Source organism: Antechinus flavipes, chromosome 6 (genome assembly GCF_016432865.1).
Source record: "Antechinus flavipes isolate AdamAnt ecotype Samford, QLD, Australia chromosome 6, AdamAnt_v2, whole genome shotgun sequence".
NCBI lineage: Eukaryota > Metazoa > Chordata > Mammalia > Dasyuromorphia > Dasyuridae > Antechinus > Antechinus flavipes.
In genome coordinates, this window is record NC_067403.1 from 180,490,437 (window position 1) to 180,504,890 (window position 14,454).

Genomic DNA, 14,454 nt, shown 5'->3' on the forward strand with positions numbered 1-14,454 from the left:
CTGTATGTGCCAAAATGTTTGTGCCAGCCCTGTTTGTAGTGGCTAGAAGCTGGAAAATGAATGGATGCCCATCAATTGGAGAATGGCTGAGTAAATTGTGGTATATGAATGTTATGGAATATTATTGTTCTGTAAGGAATGACCAGCAGGATGAATACAGAGAGGACTGGCAAGACATACATGAACTGATGCTAAGTGAAATGAGCAGAACCAGGAGATCATTATACACTTCGACAATGATATTGTATGAGGATGTGTTCTGATGGAAGTGGATTTCTTTGACAAAGAGACCTAACTGAGTTTCAGTTGATAAATGATGGACAGAAGCAGCTACACCCAAAGAAAGAACACTGGGAAACGAATGTGAACTATCTGCATCTTTGTTTTTCTTCCTGGGTTATTTTTACCTTCTGAATCCAATTCTCCCTGTGCAACAAGAGAACTGTTCGGTTCTGCAAACATATATTGTATCTAGGATATACTGCAACATATCTAACATATATAGGATTGCTTGCCATCTAGGGGAGGGGGTGGAAGGAGGGAGGGGAAAAATCGGAACAGAAATGAGTGCAAGGGATAATGTTGTAAAAAAAAAAAAAATTACCCTGGCATGGATTCTGTCAATATAAAGTTATTATTAAATAAAATAAAATAAAAAATCATGAGTCAGATTATGAAGAAGCTATTGTCATTAATCTGCATATTACTATTGTGGAATAGTGAAAAGAACACTTTCTACTTTGTGAAAGTTATTTCAACTACCCTAATCTCTCCTATACAGGAAGTCATTGGACCAGTTCCCCTCAGTTCTAAATTGATAATGCTAAAGATACGCCAGGCAGGGAGGGGCATTGAGAACAGCTACCCATTCAAAGTCCAAAAGATAAAGCGTAGAGACAAATGGAGGTCACAGAATGAGTCTATAAAGAATCTCTGAATTAAGTATTCTGAGATGATGGAGTCGGTTAGAAATTTCCAAGTTCTCCAGATTTCTTCCACAGACAGAAAATCTGAATTAAACTCTAATAGTCATGGGAAAAGAGGAAAGATCAGAAAGCCATTCACCCTTTTCTCATCACTTTGTGCTTCAGTTTCTGGAAAATAAAGACCATCTCCCTATTTTGCAACCACCTCTCCCAATTCAGGATCCTTCCTGTTCCATACTACAAGATCATTCCCTTCTCTGGGGGATGTCTAGAGCATTAAGAGTTTAAATAAAATAGCCCAGGTATGTAAGGGGTATGTATAAGACCTTATCCCAAGTCTTACTGGTCTCCCCCATGAAAATGTGAGCTCCTTGAAGTTAGGGACAGAGTTTTTGCTTTCTTTGTATCATTAATGCTTACAACAGTAATTGGCCCACAATAAATGCTTATTGGCTGACTTTTGACAGACAAACTTTGAGACCAGTTTTATCTACTCCATTACATTGACTCATATTGACCTTTAGATAAAAATACAAACTGGCCTAACGTTTGAAGCTCTCCATCATAGGCCCCAGCCTACCTTTCCAATCTTACAACATATTAAACTTTCTTTTCCTGTATTTAATAATTCAGCCAAATGCTAATTGTTCCCCAAATTGCTTCTGTGAATTGGCATGGATGATCAAATATACTCCCTTCTCACTTCAGCCTTCCAGAATCCTTAAATGAAGATTTAAAGCTCAGATCGGGAGTCACCTCCTCTGTGAAGCCTTTCCAGATCTTCTCCTCCCAGATGAGAGTGTTTTGTTCTCCCTCAAATCTTCCTAATATACCTGGTTCAGATCTCCTTCTCTATCACTTTCTACATTGGATCATAATTATCTGTATATTTGTCATATCTACCACCCATATTGCTCTAGGAGAATATAAGATCCCTAGAAGAATTGATGGTTCAATGTGGTTTCTGCATCCCCAAAGTCTGACTCTACGCCAGGCACATCGTAGGCACTTAATGAACTTCTGTGTTTGGTCAAAATAGTACCAAAAAAAATAAATAAATAAAAACATGTATGTTCGGAAAAGGAAATTTTTAAAAATTTTCTGTAAGCAGGAACTCAAGCGCATTTGCATGAAACTGTCCTCCTTGTTGGAGATTGATTACTTGATGCTCCATTCCTGAGCTCCTCTGCGTGTTGGCTTCTTACCAGTCTTTCTCTCCTTCAGAGACCCCTCCCTAAGGAGAATCTCAAAGCTCATTCCTTCTCTCTTGAATCTGGAAGCCAGAAGAATAAGGATCTTTCTTCTTCCAACATCTCACCAATTCCATCCTTCATGCTGTCCTGGACCACTGAGCTATCAGTGTCCATCAGTGAGGAGCACCTTATGCAAATGAGCTGGAGCCCCTGGTTACATACATATCAAGACTGAGAGAACAGAGGATTCTAGATCCCGAATGGAAAAGGGCTATCAAGTACAACCCCCTAATTTCACAAATGAGGCACTGAGGCCTTAGGACATAGTGACTTATCCAAAGTTACAAAGGCAATAAATAGTTAAGGAGAGATTTCAGCCCAGGTACTCAGAGCTCTGTCCCTTCACAGAGGTCCACGAGTTGTTCTGATCTCCACAAAACATTAAAAAGCCTGGAGGAAGCCTTTCATGATATTGGATAGAGCCATTCTTTACTCACAGCTGGCATTTTGTAAAGCTTTTCGAGGCTGCAAAGTACTTCATGTGTATTGTTTCAAATGACACATACAGCAACTTTGTGAAGCATGTATTACAGACATTATCAACTGCTTGGTAAGGTGGATAGAGTGCCTAAGTCAAAGTCAAGGGACCAAAATTTGGATCCTGATTTTGAAGCTTATTAGTTATGTGACCTGAGATAAGTGACTCAGACTCAGTTGCTAAATTTATAAAATAAGAGTCATAGAATTAGAGTTGGAAGGCATCTTGGAGATCATCACATCTGAGCCCCTCATATTTACTAATGAAGGAACTGAAGCTTAGAAAAGTGACTTGTCCAGGGTCATAAATTTTTAAGTATCTGAAGTGGGAGTTAAGCCCTGTTCTTTCTAACTCTGGGTTACCACCTTACTATTATACTGCATAGCTTCTCAGAGTCAAGAATCAAATCAATCTACTTATTCCAAGTCCAGCTTCCTTTAACTATTTTGTCAGCACACCAAAGTCCAGAAGGAACCGAGACTTGTGAATAATATTACTGGCCACAAATAGGACTTCTTAATTGCTGTTTAGAAGAAAAAGAGATGGTATGGCATAATGAATAGGGCCTTGGGTTTCAACTCTGCAAGATTTAAGTACAAATCCCATTTTAGACACTTTCTAGCTTTGTGACTCTAGGTAAGTCACTCATAGAGTGAAGCAATTGGTTTCAATGACCTCCAGAGCTCTAGATATTCTAAATCTATGATTCCAGGACCCTTCTTTTGCCAATTAAACAATTTTTCAAAGAGGGTAAGTATGGCTTCTAAGGGACAGTGCCATATTTACTCCTAGGTTACTCATAATGCCAAGATTGATGCTATTTCCTCTAGAGTACACGATATCTATAGAATATTTAAGAAAAGACATAGACAAGAATCACAGGGGATGAGAAGGCTTACAGGATGGAATTGCAAAATGTACCAGAAGAAAGGAATGTCTAAACCAGTGAAATTGCAAATCCATGAAGGTATAGAAGCAAGCTTGATAGAAGGGAAGCTCCAAACTTAGGGAATTCCCTTCAAAATAAAGACATTTGACCCAAATGCCTCAAATTAACGAAGCTTTTCCAAATCATGAATTGCTATCCAGCTTTTGAAACCCAACCCCAAAATCATGCTCCATTGGCCCATAGATAATCTGCTCCTTTTGCCCTTCTCTAGAGGCCTTGTCAGGATGCAGGGATGCCATGGTGATATACCATCCCTAAAACCTTTGCCCGAGTGACATGTTGGCACAATAAAGTCCTGATCACCACCCAGTAGAAATACATTAGAGCAAATGACTGCATTTAGTAAATGCAAAGATCTTTGCCTTTTCTGGGACTGCTGAGTATACAATCCTCTGTCAGTAAAGACTTGTTTTACAAGTTAATTACCTTGGGGAGGGACATAAAGAATGGAAAGGCCAATGACCTTCTCCTTTTCAAGTTTATCCGATTTATACTGAATTCCCACACAAAGTTCTAACCTTGCTTGGCTACAGCGGAAGGCAGAAAAATATACCTCTTATACAAGACATTATTTTGTAACCCAAAGAGGATCTTCCTCTTTAGAATGGGCAGGAACCCTTTTATTTTACAGATGAAGAAAATCAGACTCTAAGTAGTTAAATGACTGACCTGAGCTCATAGGATCATTGATTTTGAGTTATCAGGGCCATCTTGTCCAAATCTTTTGTTTTACAGATGAGGAAACTGAGTTGTAAAGAGGATTTTTTTTTCAATTAGGATTTTATTTGGAAATATCACTGTGAGCTCTGACCCAGTGCCACACCAAATTACCAGAAACACATGCGTACACATAAGTGTATGTTTTATGTTTATGGTTATATGTTATGGTCCATGTTTATGCATGGTCACAGAGGCAATAACTGTCAGAAGTCACATTTGAACCCAGGATCTCTGACTCCAAGCACGTTCTTTCCATTACCATGATGTTTTGCCAAGACAACCATTCTCTGGAAGCCCAGAACCAGTAAGGCCTGGGGCATCATTGGGTACAATAAAGAACAATGCCTCTTGGGGTCTCCACACCCAGTTGGAGGCACAAGCCTCCATCCATCATAGTATGTGTGATTCAGTACCAGACCAAAGACCTCCTTCAAGTTATTCCTTTGGTTCTAACTTTGGTTGACCAAAGCCTCACACAAATTTGATGAGGGAATGTTCACTCTGACCACTTCCATCTCCAAGGGAACCATCACTAACATTAATTTCATGTATGGGGAATAAAAATGTCAGTGTCCTTCCCTCAGATACTTGCCTCAATGAAGCACAGGAGCATAGATTTAGAGATAAAGAAAATTTATACCAACCCACCCATTTTACAGAGGAAGAAGCAGGGCCAAATAGGTTGAGACACTTGCTCAGGATGACGCAGTTAACAAATGCCTGAGATAGGAGTGCAACCCAAGTTTTCTTGTTTCCAAATCCAATGATAAAACACTCTGGTTTCTCCCAAAGTATCTCAAAAACCAAAGCATTTGTCCCCAAGCAATCAGAAAAGATTATTCCAATAAGGCTTGGATATTATCAGTCTCATTTTGGATTGGAGGCTGTAGAAAAAGAGGAAGTGGTTCTAGAAACCAGTACACACACACACACACACACACACACACACACACACACACACTTATAATATATTCTCCAAACATGTGAATTTCTGAAATAAATAGATCTCTGGTTTTCTATTAGAAATATATATTCTCCTGTGTTGCAAATGAGTGAAGTTTCAGGAGACCATTTTGGGGGATATGTTAAAAGAAGGCACCACCCCAAAGCTTATCTTTGATGTAGTTCAGTGAACTTTAGACAGCCACATCATTGTACAAATTGATTCCCAGATAAGCAAAAGAATAAATGCTCCTTGAAACCCAATCTTGTATTTCTGGTCAAGGAAGGAAAGAACCCTTAGAAACATGGCATTTGACGGGACTTGGAAGGTGGACCGCAATGAGAACTATGACCAGTTCATGGAAAAAATGGGTAAGTATATTTTTTAGCAGCAAATCCTTTCCCAACCTAGGAGGGTCAGATGAATTTTCTAGAAATCTGTGAGATATTCAGCCTGTTCATGCTATTCATTCTTCTGGGTTTTCTTGTGCTATTTATTATTTGTTTCCAAGTCACCTGAAGATGGTGTCAAGCTTTAATCTTTATAATTCTCTGCTGATTTCTTCAGAAGGGTAGGTTTTGCTGGCTAGTTATTTATTTTCAGAACTGCTGCTAGTCCCAACCCTTCCTGTCTCATTTACCAAATTCCATCAATTATTTAGAGACAGGTGGTAGTAAGGGGCAGCTAGGTGGCGCGATGGATAGAGCACCAGCCCTGCAGTCAGCAGGACCTGAGTTCAAATTTGACCTCAGACACTTAACAGTCCCTAGCTGTGTGACCCTTGGCAAGTCACTTAACTTGTCTCACCAAAAAAAGAAAGGAAAAAAAAAAAAGAAACAAGTATTAGTAGATTATGGTAACAGTTGGCAGGAGAAGAAAATACTGTCAGGAAGAAATCAGAGAGGCAGGAAGGATGGAAAGAGAAGGAGGGATGGAAAGAAAGCAGGAAGAAAAGGGAAAAGGAAAAAAGAAAAGAGAGAGGAAATGATCATTATTTTAAAACTGCAAAGGATCTTAAAGATTATTTCATCCAGCCTGTGCAGTTTACAAAGAGGAAACAGGTTGAAAGGGAAGTCTCTCCTCTAATTTCTTACTGATTGGATTTTTAGTTATCTCTACAAACCTGTGATTTTTTTTTTTGGGGGGGGGGGATTCTATTGTTGATGAAGAAAAAGGAGAGAGGGGAGTAAAAACACATTAGAGCAGAGCCATTACTAGGAATTATTTTCACCTGAGGCAAAAAGAATTGATTGTGTTGCTTGGAGGGCAACTCAGAGGACTATCTGATGAAGGATGTATCAAGTGGGAAAAGTAAGAATGGTAAAACAACAAAAAGACTGGCAGGTGCCATTCCATTGTTTAAGGGCAAAGGTGATCCTTCAGATAGGGCACCAGAGTAATGGAACTTGGGTTTGGTGATCCAGGATCAGCGAGGGAGCAAGAATGAGCCATGAGGCTCAGCACCCAGATATCAGCACCCTGTTCAGAAGCTTTGTCCTAATAATGTATCTCATTCAAGGAATGAGACGCAATTCAATCAGTCTTATATTAGGAAGAATGAAATGTTCTCTCACCTAGAAGGGGGATCAGGGAATGAAAACTTCTTGGATTATTCTGTTAATTGTTTTACGTGTTAATTACGAGCTTTGTCTCCATGTATCATATCACCATATAATCTGTACAAGCAGACAAATCACACTATTCTCTGTGTTCTTTGAACACATCTGGTGGCTCAGTGAAAGGAGTGCTGAATCTGAAGTTGGGAAAAACTGAGTTCAGAAATGGCTTCAAACATTTAGTAACTGTGTGACTTTGGTCAAGTTTCTACCTCTCTCCCTAACTCAATTGTTTTTTTTTTTTTTAAATCTGTAAAATGAGGATAATAACAGTACCTACCTCTCAGAATTGTTGTGAATATCAAATAAGATATTTGTGAAGTACTTAGTCTGGTGCCTGCTAGAAGTGAATTAATTTCACATTATTGAATAGATGAGTACTGCTTTTAAAGTTAGGAAGAGGACTCAAATTCTGCCTTTATAACTTTTTAGTTGTGACCTTGGGCAAGCCCTTGATTTTTGTGTGCCTTAGTTTCTTTGTTGGTAAAATGAAGAGGCTGGATTTGATGGCTTCTGAGATTCTTTCCAGCTATAAATAATTGAGCCTATCAGAACCTGGTGGAGGACAGAAAAGATAGTTGAACAGCCAAGTATCCACTCCTAGATCACATTTCTCTCCTCTCCCCCTCTCTCTATCTTTCTCTGTCTCTGTCTCTCTGTTTCTCCCTCTTCCCCTTTCTCTTACCCTTTCCTTTCCTTCCCTCCTCTTATCTGTGTCTCTGCCTGCCTGCCTGCCTTTCTGTCTGTCTGTCTCTCTCTATGTCTGTCTCTATGGTCTCTGTAGTCTGTTCCCGTTTTCTCTCTCTCTCTCTCTCTTTCTTTCTCTCTCTCTCTTTACACACACACACTCATACACAATGAGGTACCATATGAGGCTTCTTAGAAATTATTGTGTTTATTCTCCTGTTAAATGTCTTACCTCACAAAGAAAGTCTGACAGGATGAAGATCTAAGGAACTTTCATTTGAAAGCTGTCATGTTTTTTATTTCACAGGCATCAACATGGTCAAAAGAAAGCTTGCAGCCCATGACAACTTGAAGATAACAATTACCCAAACAGGAAATAAGATGACTGTCCATGAATCCAGCACATTCCGAACTGTAGATATTGAGTTTGAATTTGGAGTCAACTTTTCATACAGCCTGGCTGATGGAACAGAACTCAATGTAAGTAGTTTGTTCCTGAAAACACACCCTTTTTTCTATACCACATAAAACTAATTCCCATAAACTCTTCTATTTTCCTTTTAAAATTCTTCACAATCGGCTCCAACCTATCCAGGCCTATTATGAATTACTCTCCTTTCATTCACTGTTTTTAAATTTTAACTTGTTTCAATTAACAAGCATTTATTTTGACTCCATTGTATTTTAAGAAAACAGGAGATTTATGATACAAAAAGGATGGAAGCCAAGGTCATTTGTTCCTAAAATATACTCTAATTTAGTAATACTTTTCCTATCCTCTAGCCATCTTGGGATTCGTGGTCATGTTGCCCTCAATGATCTTTTGGAATTTAATTACTTTTGAAACCCACTAAATTAACACTTATCTCCTTCAATTCAATGCACATTTGTTGAGTGCCTACTGTGTGCCAGGTACTACGTAAAGCACCAGAGATACAGAGAAAAATGTCAAACCCTACCCTCAAACCGCATGCATTCTACTGAGGGAATACAACATGTACCCTGACAAGCAGCAGCACTTAGAAGACTCACCCTCTGCTACAAGGAATCCCATTTCTTTGTTCCCCTTTTTGTTATAACTATCAAGGTATAACCACCCTCATTTGGAGGAGAATTCAAGTTTGTCTCTATCAAGTCAAATATTTGTTTGTAATTAACAAACAACTAGTACTGTGGAACTTTATTCTTTGCTGCTGATTGCATTTAAAAAAAAAAAATTCCTCATAATGACTGTTTCTATTTTGAGTATTCTCTTTTGGTTAATTTGCCTCTTGGATGTCTTCTCTTGGAAACACCATCAAATTATGCCATTCAGAGACTCCCACCCATTAAAGAATTGAGAAACTTAGGGGGAAGCATCAACTTGCATCTTGTCAGGAACCTTACAGCTTTTATTTGAAGCCTAGACTTCTATACTTGGCAAAATCATGAAGGTTGACCTTATTTTATTGAGCAGGAAAGGGGCACATCTAAGGACACAGAGCAGTGTCCTTAGAGATTCAAACCCAGGTCTCCTGATTTTCAGTTCAGTGTTCTTTCCAGGACATGCCACTGTTTATCTCACAGGAATACGTGAAAAGAATTCTGTTTTCATTTTCCAGGAAATTCACCTTGCCATTCCATTATTTTACTTGGGAAAGAAAATTACTGTAATATAAATATGAACATTGGCAGTGAAAAACTAGTATCAATGATGATGCTAAGTGGCTGAAGCAGGAATAAAATAGAAACTCCTCTGTCTAGTTTCTAAAGCCTCATACACTTTGGCCTCCATCTATTTTTTCCACCGTCCTTAAGTATTGTTCCCTTTCCCATGCTCTGTGATGCAGTAAACTGATCTTCTTGCTATTCCTTACCCAGAACACTCTACTTTGCACGTGCATACCTCTCAACTAAATAAAAGGAATGCATTCCCTCCTTACTTCTGCTTATAAAGTCCCTCTCTTTTTTTAGCTGAGTGGTACACTGACGAGAGCCATGGACCTGGCATCAATAAGACCTGAGTTCAAATCTGGATTCAGACACTTAACTAATTGTGTGATTCTGTGTTTCCTCATCTATATATAATGGGAATAACAATAATACCACCTTCTTCTCAGGGTTGTTAGAGGAATCAAATAAGATAGTATTTGTAAGTGCTTTGCAAACCTTAAAACACTATATAAATGTTAGTTATTATTATTATTATTATTATTAAAGGCTTAGCTCAGCCACCATCTTCTGCACAAAGCATTTCCAGATTCCCCCTGTTTCTAGTATCCTCTTTCCATCTACTTTTCATCTATTTACTTTGTATTTATTTGTATTTATCAACTTATTTGTACTGATGCATATGTGTATGTACATATATGCATTATAGTATGTATAATATATATACACACATGTGTGAATTAATATAGGTTTGTATGTATATACATACATATGCATATATTGGTTGTGGGAATAGGAATTATTTTATTCTTTGTACTTGTATTTCCAAAGTTTAGCACATAACATGTACTTAATAAATCCTTGTTGATTAATTGATTAATCTCATAATGACAATCTATGGGTAGGGGAAATAAGTGGCTGTCTTAATTTTTGGAATAAGCAAAGTTTGCTGTTTTCTAAAATGTCCCAAATGCATTTTGTTTTATGTGCAGGGATCTTGGAACTTGGAAGGAAACAAGCTTGTTGGCAGATTCAAACGCGTGGATAATGGAAATGAACTGAACGCTGTCAGAGAAATTGTTGGGGATGAACTAGTCCAGGTAAGTTTATTTTAAAATCATAGGATATTCTAGAAAGAATAAAGAAGTCTTAACAACTAGAAAATCTTGAAGCATATGCCTACTGAATCGTGTTATCATTATTTATGATTACATGGTAAAAAAAAAATCTTCTCTGATACCTCAGAGAAGGTCCAGGAACCCTGTGCTCTTGAGGGCCCTGTCAGTGAGGGCCAAGCTCAGGCAGGTTCTGCCAACTGTGAAAAGTCTTTGCATATGGCAATGACTCTGCTCTAATCATTTGAGGATCAACCAGCTTGAGTCAGGGAGGTTGATTTTAGAGTTGATTGCAAAGGGATGAATATTTCAGCCATGACAATTCTTTAGAACCCTTAATTAATGTGATCTGAGCTCATCGAAAGATGGCCATCCTGACAAAGACAAAGATGCTTGAAGTCATCCAGTATTCAATTGAGATGATGACTTCACATATAATAAGCATGAGTTAATGAATTCCTGTTGAAACCTTGTTCATTCCTTGGAATCAGTACCTACTAATTGTATAACACTGGGCAAATCTCTTAACGTCTGCCTGATTCAGTTTCCTCAGCCATGAAACGGGTCTAATACTAGCACCTACCTCAAACAAGACAATAATTATAAAGTGCCTAGCATGTTGCCTGCCATATGGTAGGTGCTTAATAAGTGCTTGTTTCTTTTTTACTTTCTTTATCAAGGTACTTTGGAATGCAGATATTTATTACAATGATGCAAATTGAATATATGTACATAAAATGAATGAGTATAAAAAGTAAATCTAAGAAATGAATATCTCTCTTTTCTATATGAGCTTCTACCACCAAATAGGAAGAGTATTTGCTATTACTTTATTTTTAAAAATTTTGATCAGGATTGATCCCCCCTCATTCACTTCCCCTTAGTTGTTAAAATCTAAATTTTAACAAGAGTCATTTCCATGTTATTAACTTTCAGACCTATACATACCAAGGTGTGGAAGCCAAGAGAATCTTCAAAAGAGCTTGAAAGTCATTCTGGCGAGCATGATTCAAAGCACTTCCAAAGCAGTTGGTTTTTGGTTTTGATTTTTTTTGCCCATCAACTATAAAGTTACTGCTGGATTCCCTCTCCTGCATCCATTGACTGACCCCATGAGATGTTCAATCTCACCAAAAGAAAAGAAGCAAAAGTCACTTTGTTTTGCATACATCTCTTACACTATTAGAGTATGCTATCGTCACCAAGTAAACATGTACCATATTTTTTAAAAAAGAAAATAAAAGCGGCCAAATTTCTTTCATTCTGACTTCATTGACAAAGAAACAAATGGTGTCTTACATGGTGTGAATGTTCAATACATTTGTTGAATGAAAGAACAAATGAAACAGACACGTTGCCCTTTTGCATATTGTATACCAACATACCTTCTCCCCACAAAATGCACGTTTATTTTCTTTCAAGTCCAAGCCTTTGTTCATCCCATTCTCTATAACTAGAATATTTTCCCTCCCCTTCGTTGCCTGTTCAATTCTACTCATCCTCTAATAATTGACTCAAATGGCATCTCTTCCAGTAACTCACAAGGAAGCTAGCAAGGCTGGAAACATTCATTTCTTAGGATGACTCCTCAATACTTGAACTCTGGGAAGGAACTAGCCTAACAACAGAAGGTTGCTAAGGGCCTGAGGACTCTTCTCAAGCATATTAGTCAAGCACACATCACCAACACTCATTTGCTTATATTCTAAGCTGTCATTGACACTTTTGAGGAGATAGCATCAAGGGGATGAGAGTAGGAAAATTAAGTTCCTTCCTTCCACACCTGAAATCCATTCAGTCAGTCAACAAGCATTTGTTAAGCAATTACTATGTGCCCCCCACTGTTCTACGTGCTGGGAATATAAACAACAGCATTTGTTCTCAGAATCTTATGTTTTAAGAGGAGGGGAGGAATGTGAAAAACACATACAAGATATTAACAGGGTAACTGAAAGGTGATACCCTGGCTTCATAGGGGAAATACTTGAATTTGGGGAGGAAGGAAAGGGAGTTGTCTGAAAAAGGCTTCATGTGGGATTTGAATTGAAATTTGAAGGGAAATTAAGAGGCAGAAGGAGCAGAATATTACAAACATGAGAACACAATGCAAAGGCATAGGAATAGGAAAGTGTCATGTGTGAGAAATTGTCAATAGGCCAGTGTCTAAATCTTAGAATTTGTGAAGGGGTGAAGATCAGCCAGAGAGTAGGGTAATCATGAGAGCATCTTATTAAAAAGAAGGAAAGGTTAAAATCAAGAGTGCGTGTAGAGGGCTTTGCTTTGTCAAGTAAGAGGACCAACTCTTTCCTGCAAGTCAAGGTTGAAAGAAGAGTAGAAGAAAAAATCTGAGTGATGTGAGAAGATGAAACTCTGATCTCAATCTTTTTGGTGAAGTATGAGGTGAGCTCTTCAGCTATGGGGAAGTGGGGAATGAAGGGGGTCTTGTGGGAGGCTTGAAGAAGAGACAAAAAAAATCACCATGGAGAGTGGGATGACCAATCCTTTAGGGAAGAGTAAATGATTGTTTTGCTGTACTAATATGTAATAAGGGTGCTTGAGATTCAAGAGGAGAAGGGAGGAGAATATAGCCTTTACAGTAATGGTGGCCTAGGAAAGAACTAAGAAATGGAGGGATTACAGTGAAAACAAAAAATAGATTTGGCAGAATGATGGGGGAAGGTAATAAAAAGACATAGGATGAATAAATGATTATCAGATGAAGAAATTATGTAGTCCAAAAACATGGAAGCAGAGCACTTAGGAAGTCTAGAAAAGAATTCTAAAAGAAAAGGGTCCAAAACTACGTGAGCAGGGCCACATCTCTAGATCTGATTGCCCCAAAATAATCCATCCTCATATCACTCCCAGTGACCAATAGTTTATAATACAACTTCTATGTCACGGGAACCAGCCCACCCAGTATTTACTCCTTAGCAAGAATCCAAAGGCCCATGTCTCAGTCCATTAGAAGGATTCCTAGAAAAATAGGAATCAACTTGTTCAACCCTGTTAAATTACCAAGAATTTCAAATTTTCATTGGCTATTCTTCTCTTCTTTCTCTGAGGCATAGTTCTCTTCCCTCTAATCTTCTGATATAGGTAAGAATTCCCTTTACCCCTTCAAAACTGCTTTCTTCCTTATTTTATTTATTTATTTTTTTGGGGGGTAAGTATACCTTTCAGTCTTTCGAAGAATCTATTTTTCTTCCTGATAACCTGAAGAAAAGAAATGTATGGAGTGCAAAATATTCAAGAGGACTTGCACCTCTAGTGTAAGGGCTTGCTGAGCCCTTTTCATGACTGCCCATCTATCTTTGGTATCCACCTGATTCACTCAACTTTCACCTATGGTTCCAAGAAGCTGTAGCATGTGCACTACCCACGCCCTCATAAGCTGTCTCAGCAGCTGGACTAACCCAGGTTGAAGGTAACCATTGTACCTCAAACCCATTAGTGAGTTCGGGGAGTGTCTATTTCAAGCATGTGAAGACTTTCTCCAGTGAAATGGGCAGATGACAATAATTTGTTCGAACAGCTATGAAAGCAGCTGTAGTAGGTATTGTGGTCAGACATCAAGACAGCAAGGTCATCCAGTGCATCCCAAGCTATTACAGTTGTCTTGACTTTTGTCCTGCCACTGGATTTTGATGACTCTGGGAAAGTGACAGTGACAGCTTTGAGTAACTCTGCCTTGCTTGAATCCAATTCACTTACAAGTCAAAACATTATCTTATGATGTCAATGATTCTTTTCAAAAATGAAAGACAAACAACAACTAGGAGTTTAGAATAGTCCTTATTCCTTCAACTCTAGTAGACAGATCAACTTACATTTTGTACATATGTAGGTAAGTGTTACTCAGCACTGGAAGAACTCCAAGCAAAACACATTAAAATATTCCTTTTTTTTTTTTAATTGTCCTACACAGCGACTAGAACTTAGGTCTTGTTTGCTAAGAGCTTTTGTGGACATCTGTGGAGGCCGATGATCTTTAGGTAGGCATCAAGACAGAGAGAAAAATGGATTTGAGATGAAAAAGACTTTTTCACTGAAACTGACCAAAAGTCAACTACAACTGACAAACTACAATAGATGTAGGAGAGAGGAATGAGGGACA

At 38.3% G+C, this 14,454-nt stretch overlaps 1 protein-coding gene across 1 annotated transcript; it reads left to right on the forward strand.

The window, feature by feature from the left end:
* The first annotated feature begins 5,524 nt into the window (after positions 1–5,524).
* On the forward strand, positions 5,525–11,598 carry FABP2 (fatty acid binding protein 2). Its single transcript, XM_051965038.1, has 4 exons — positions 5,525–5,640; positions 7,880–8,052; positions 10,215–10,322; positions 11,274–11,598. The coding sequence occupies exons 1-4, from the start codon at positions 5,574–5,576 to the stop codon at positions 11,322–11,324; spliced, it is 399 nt and encodes a 132-aa protein (XP_051820998.1). The 5' UTR covers positions 5,525–5,573; the 3' UTR covers positions 11,325–11,598.
* The last annotated feature ends 2,856 nt before the right edge of the window (positions 11,599–14,454 follow it).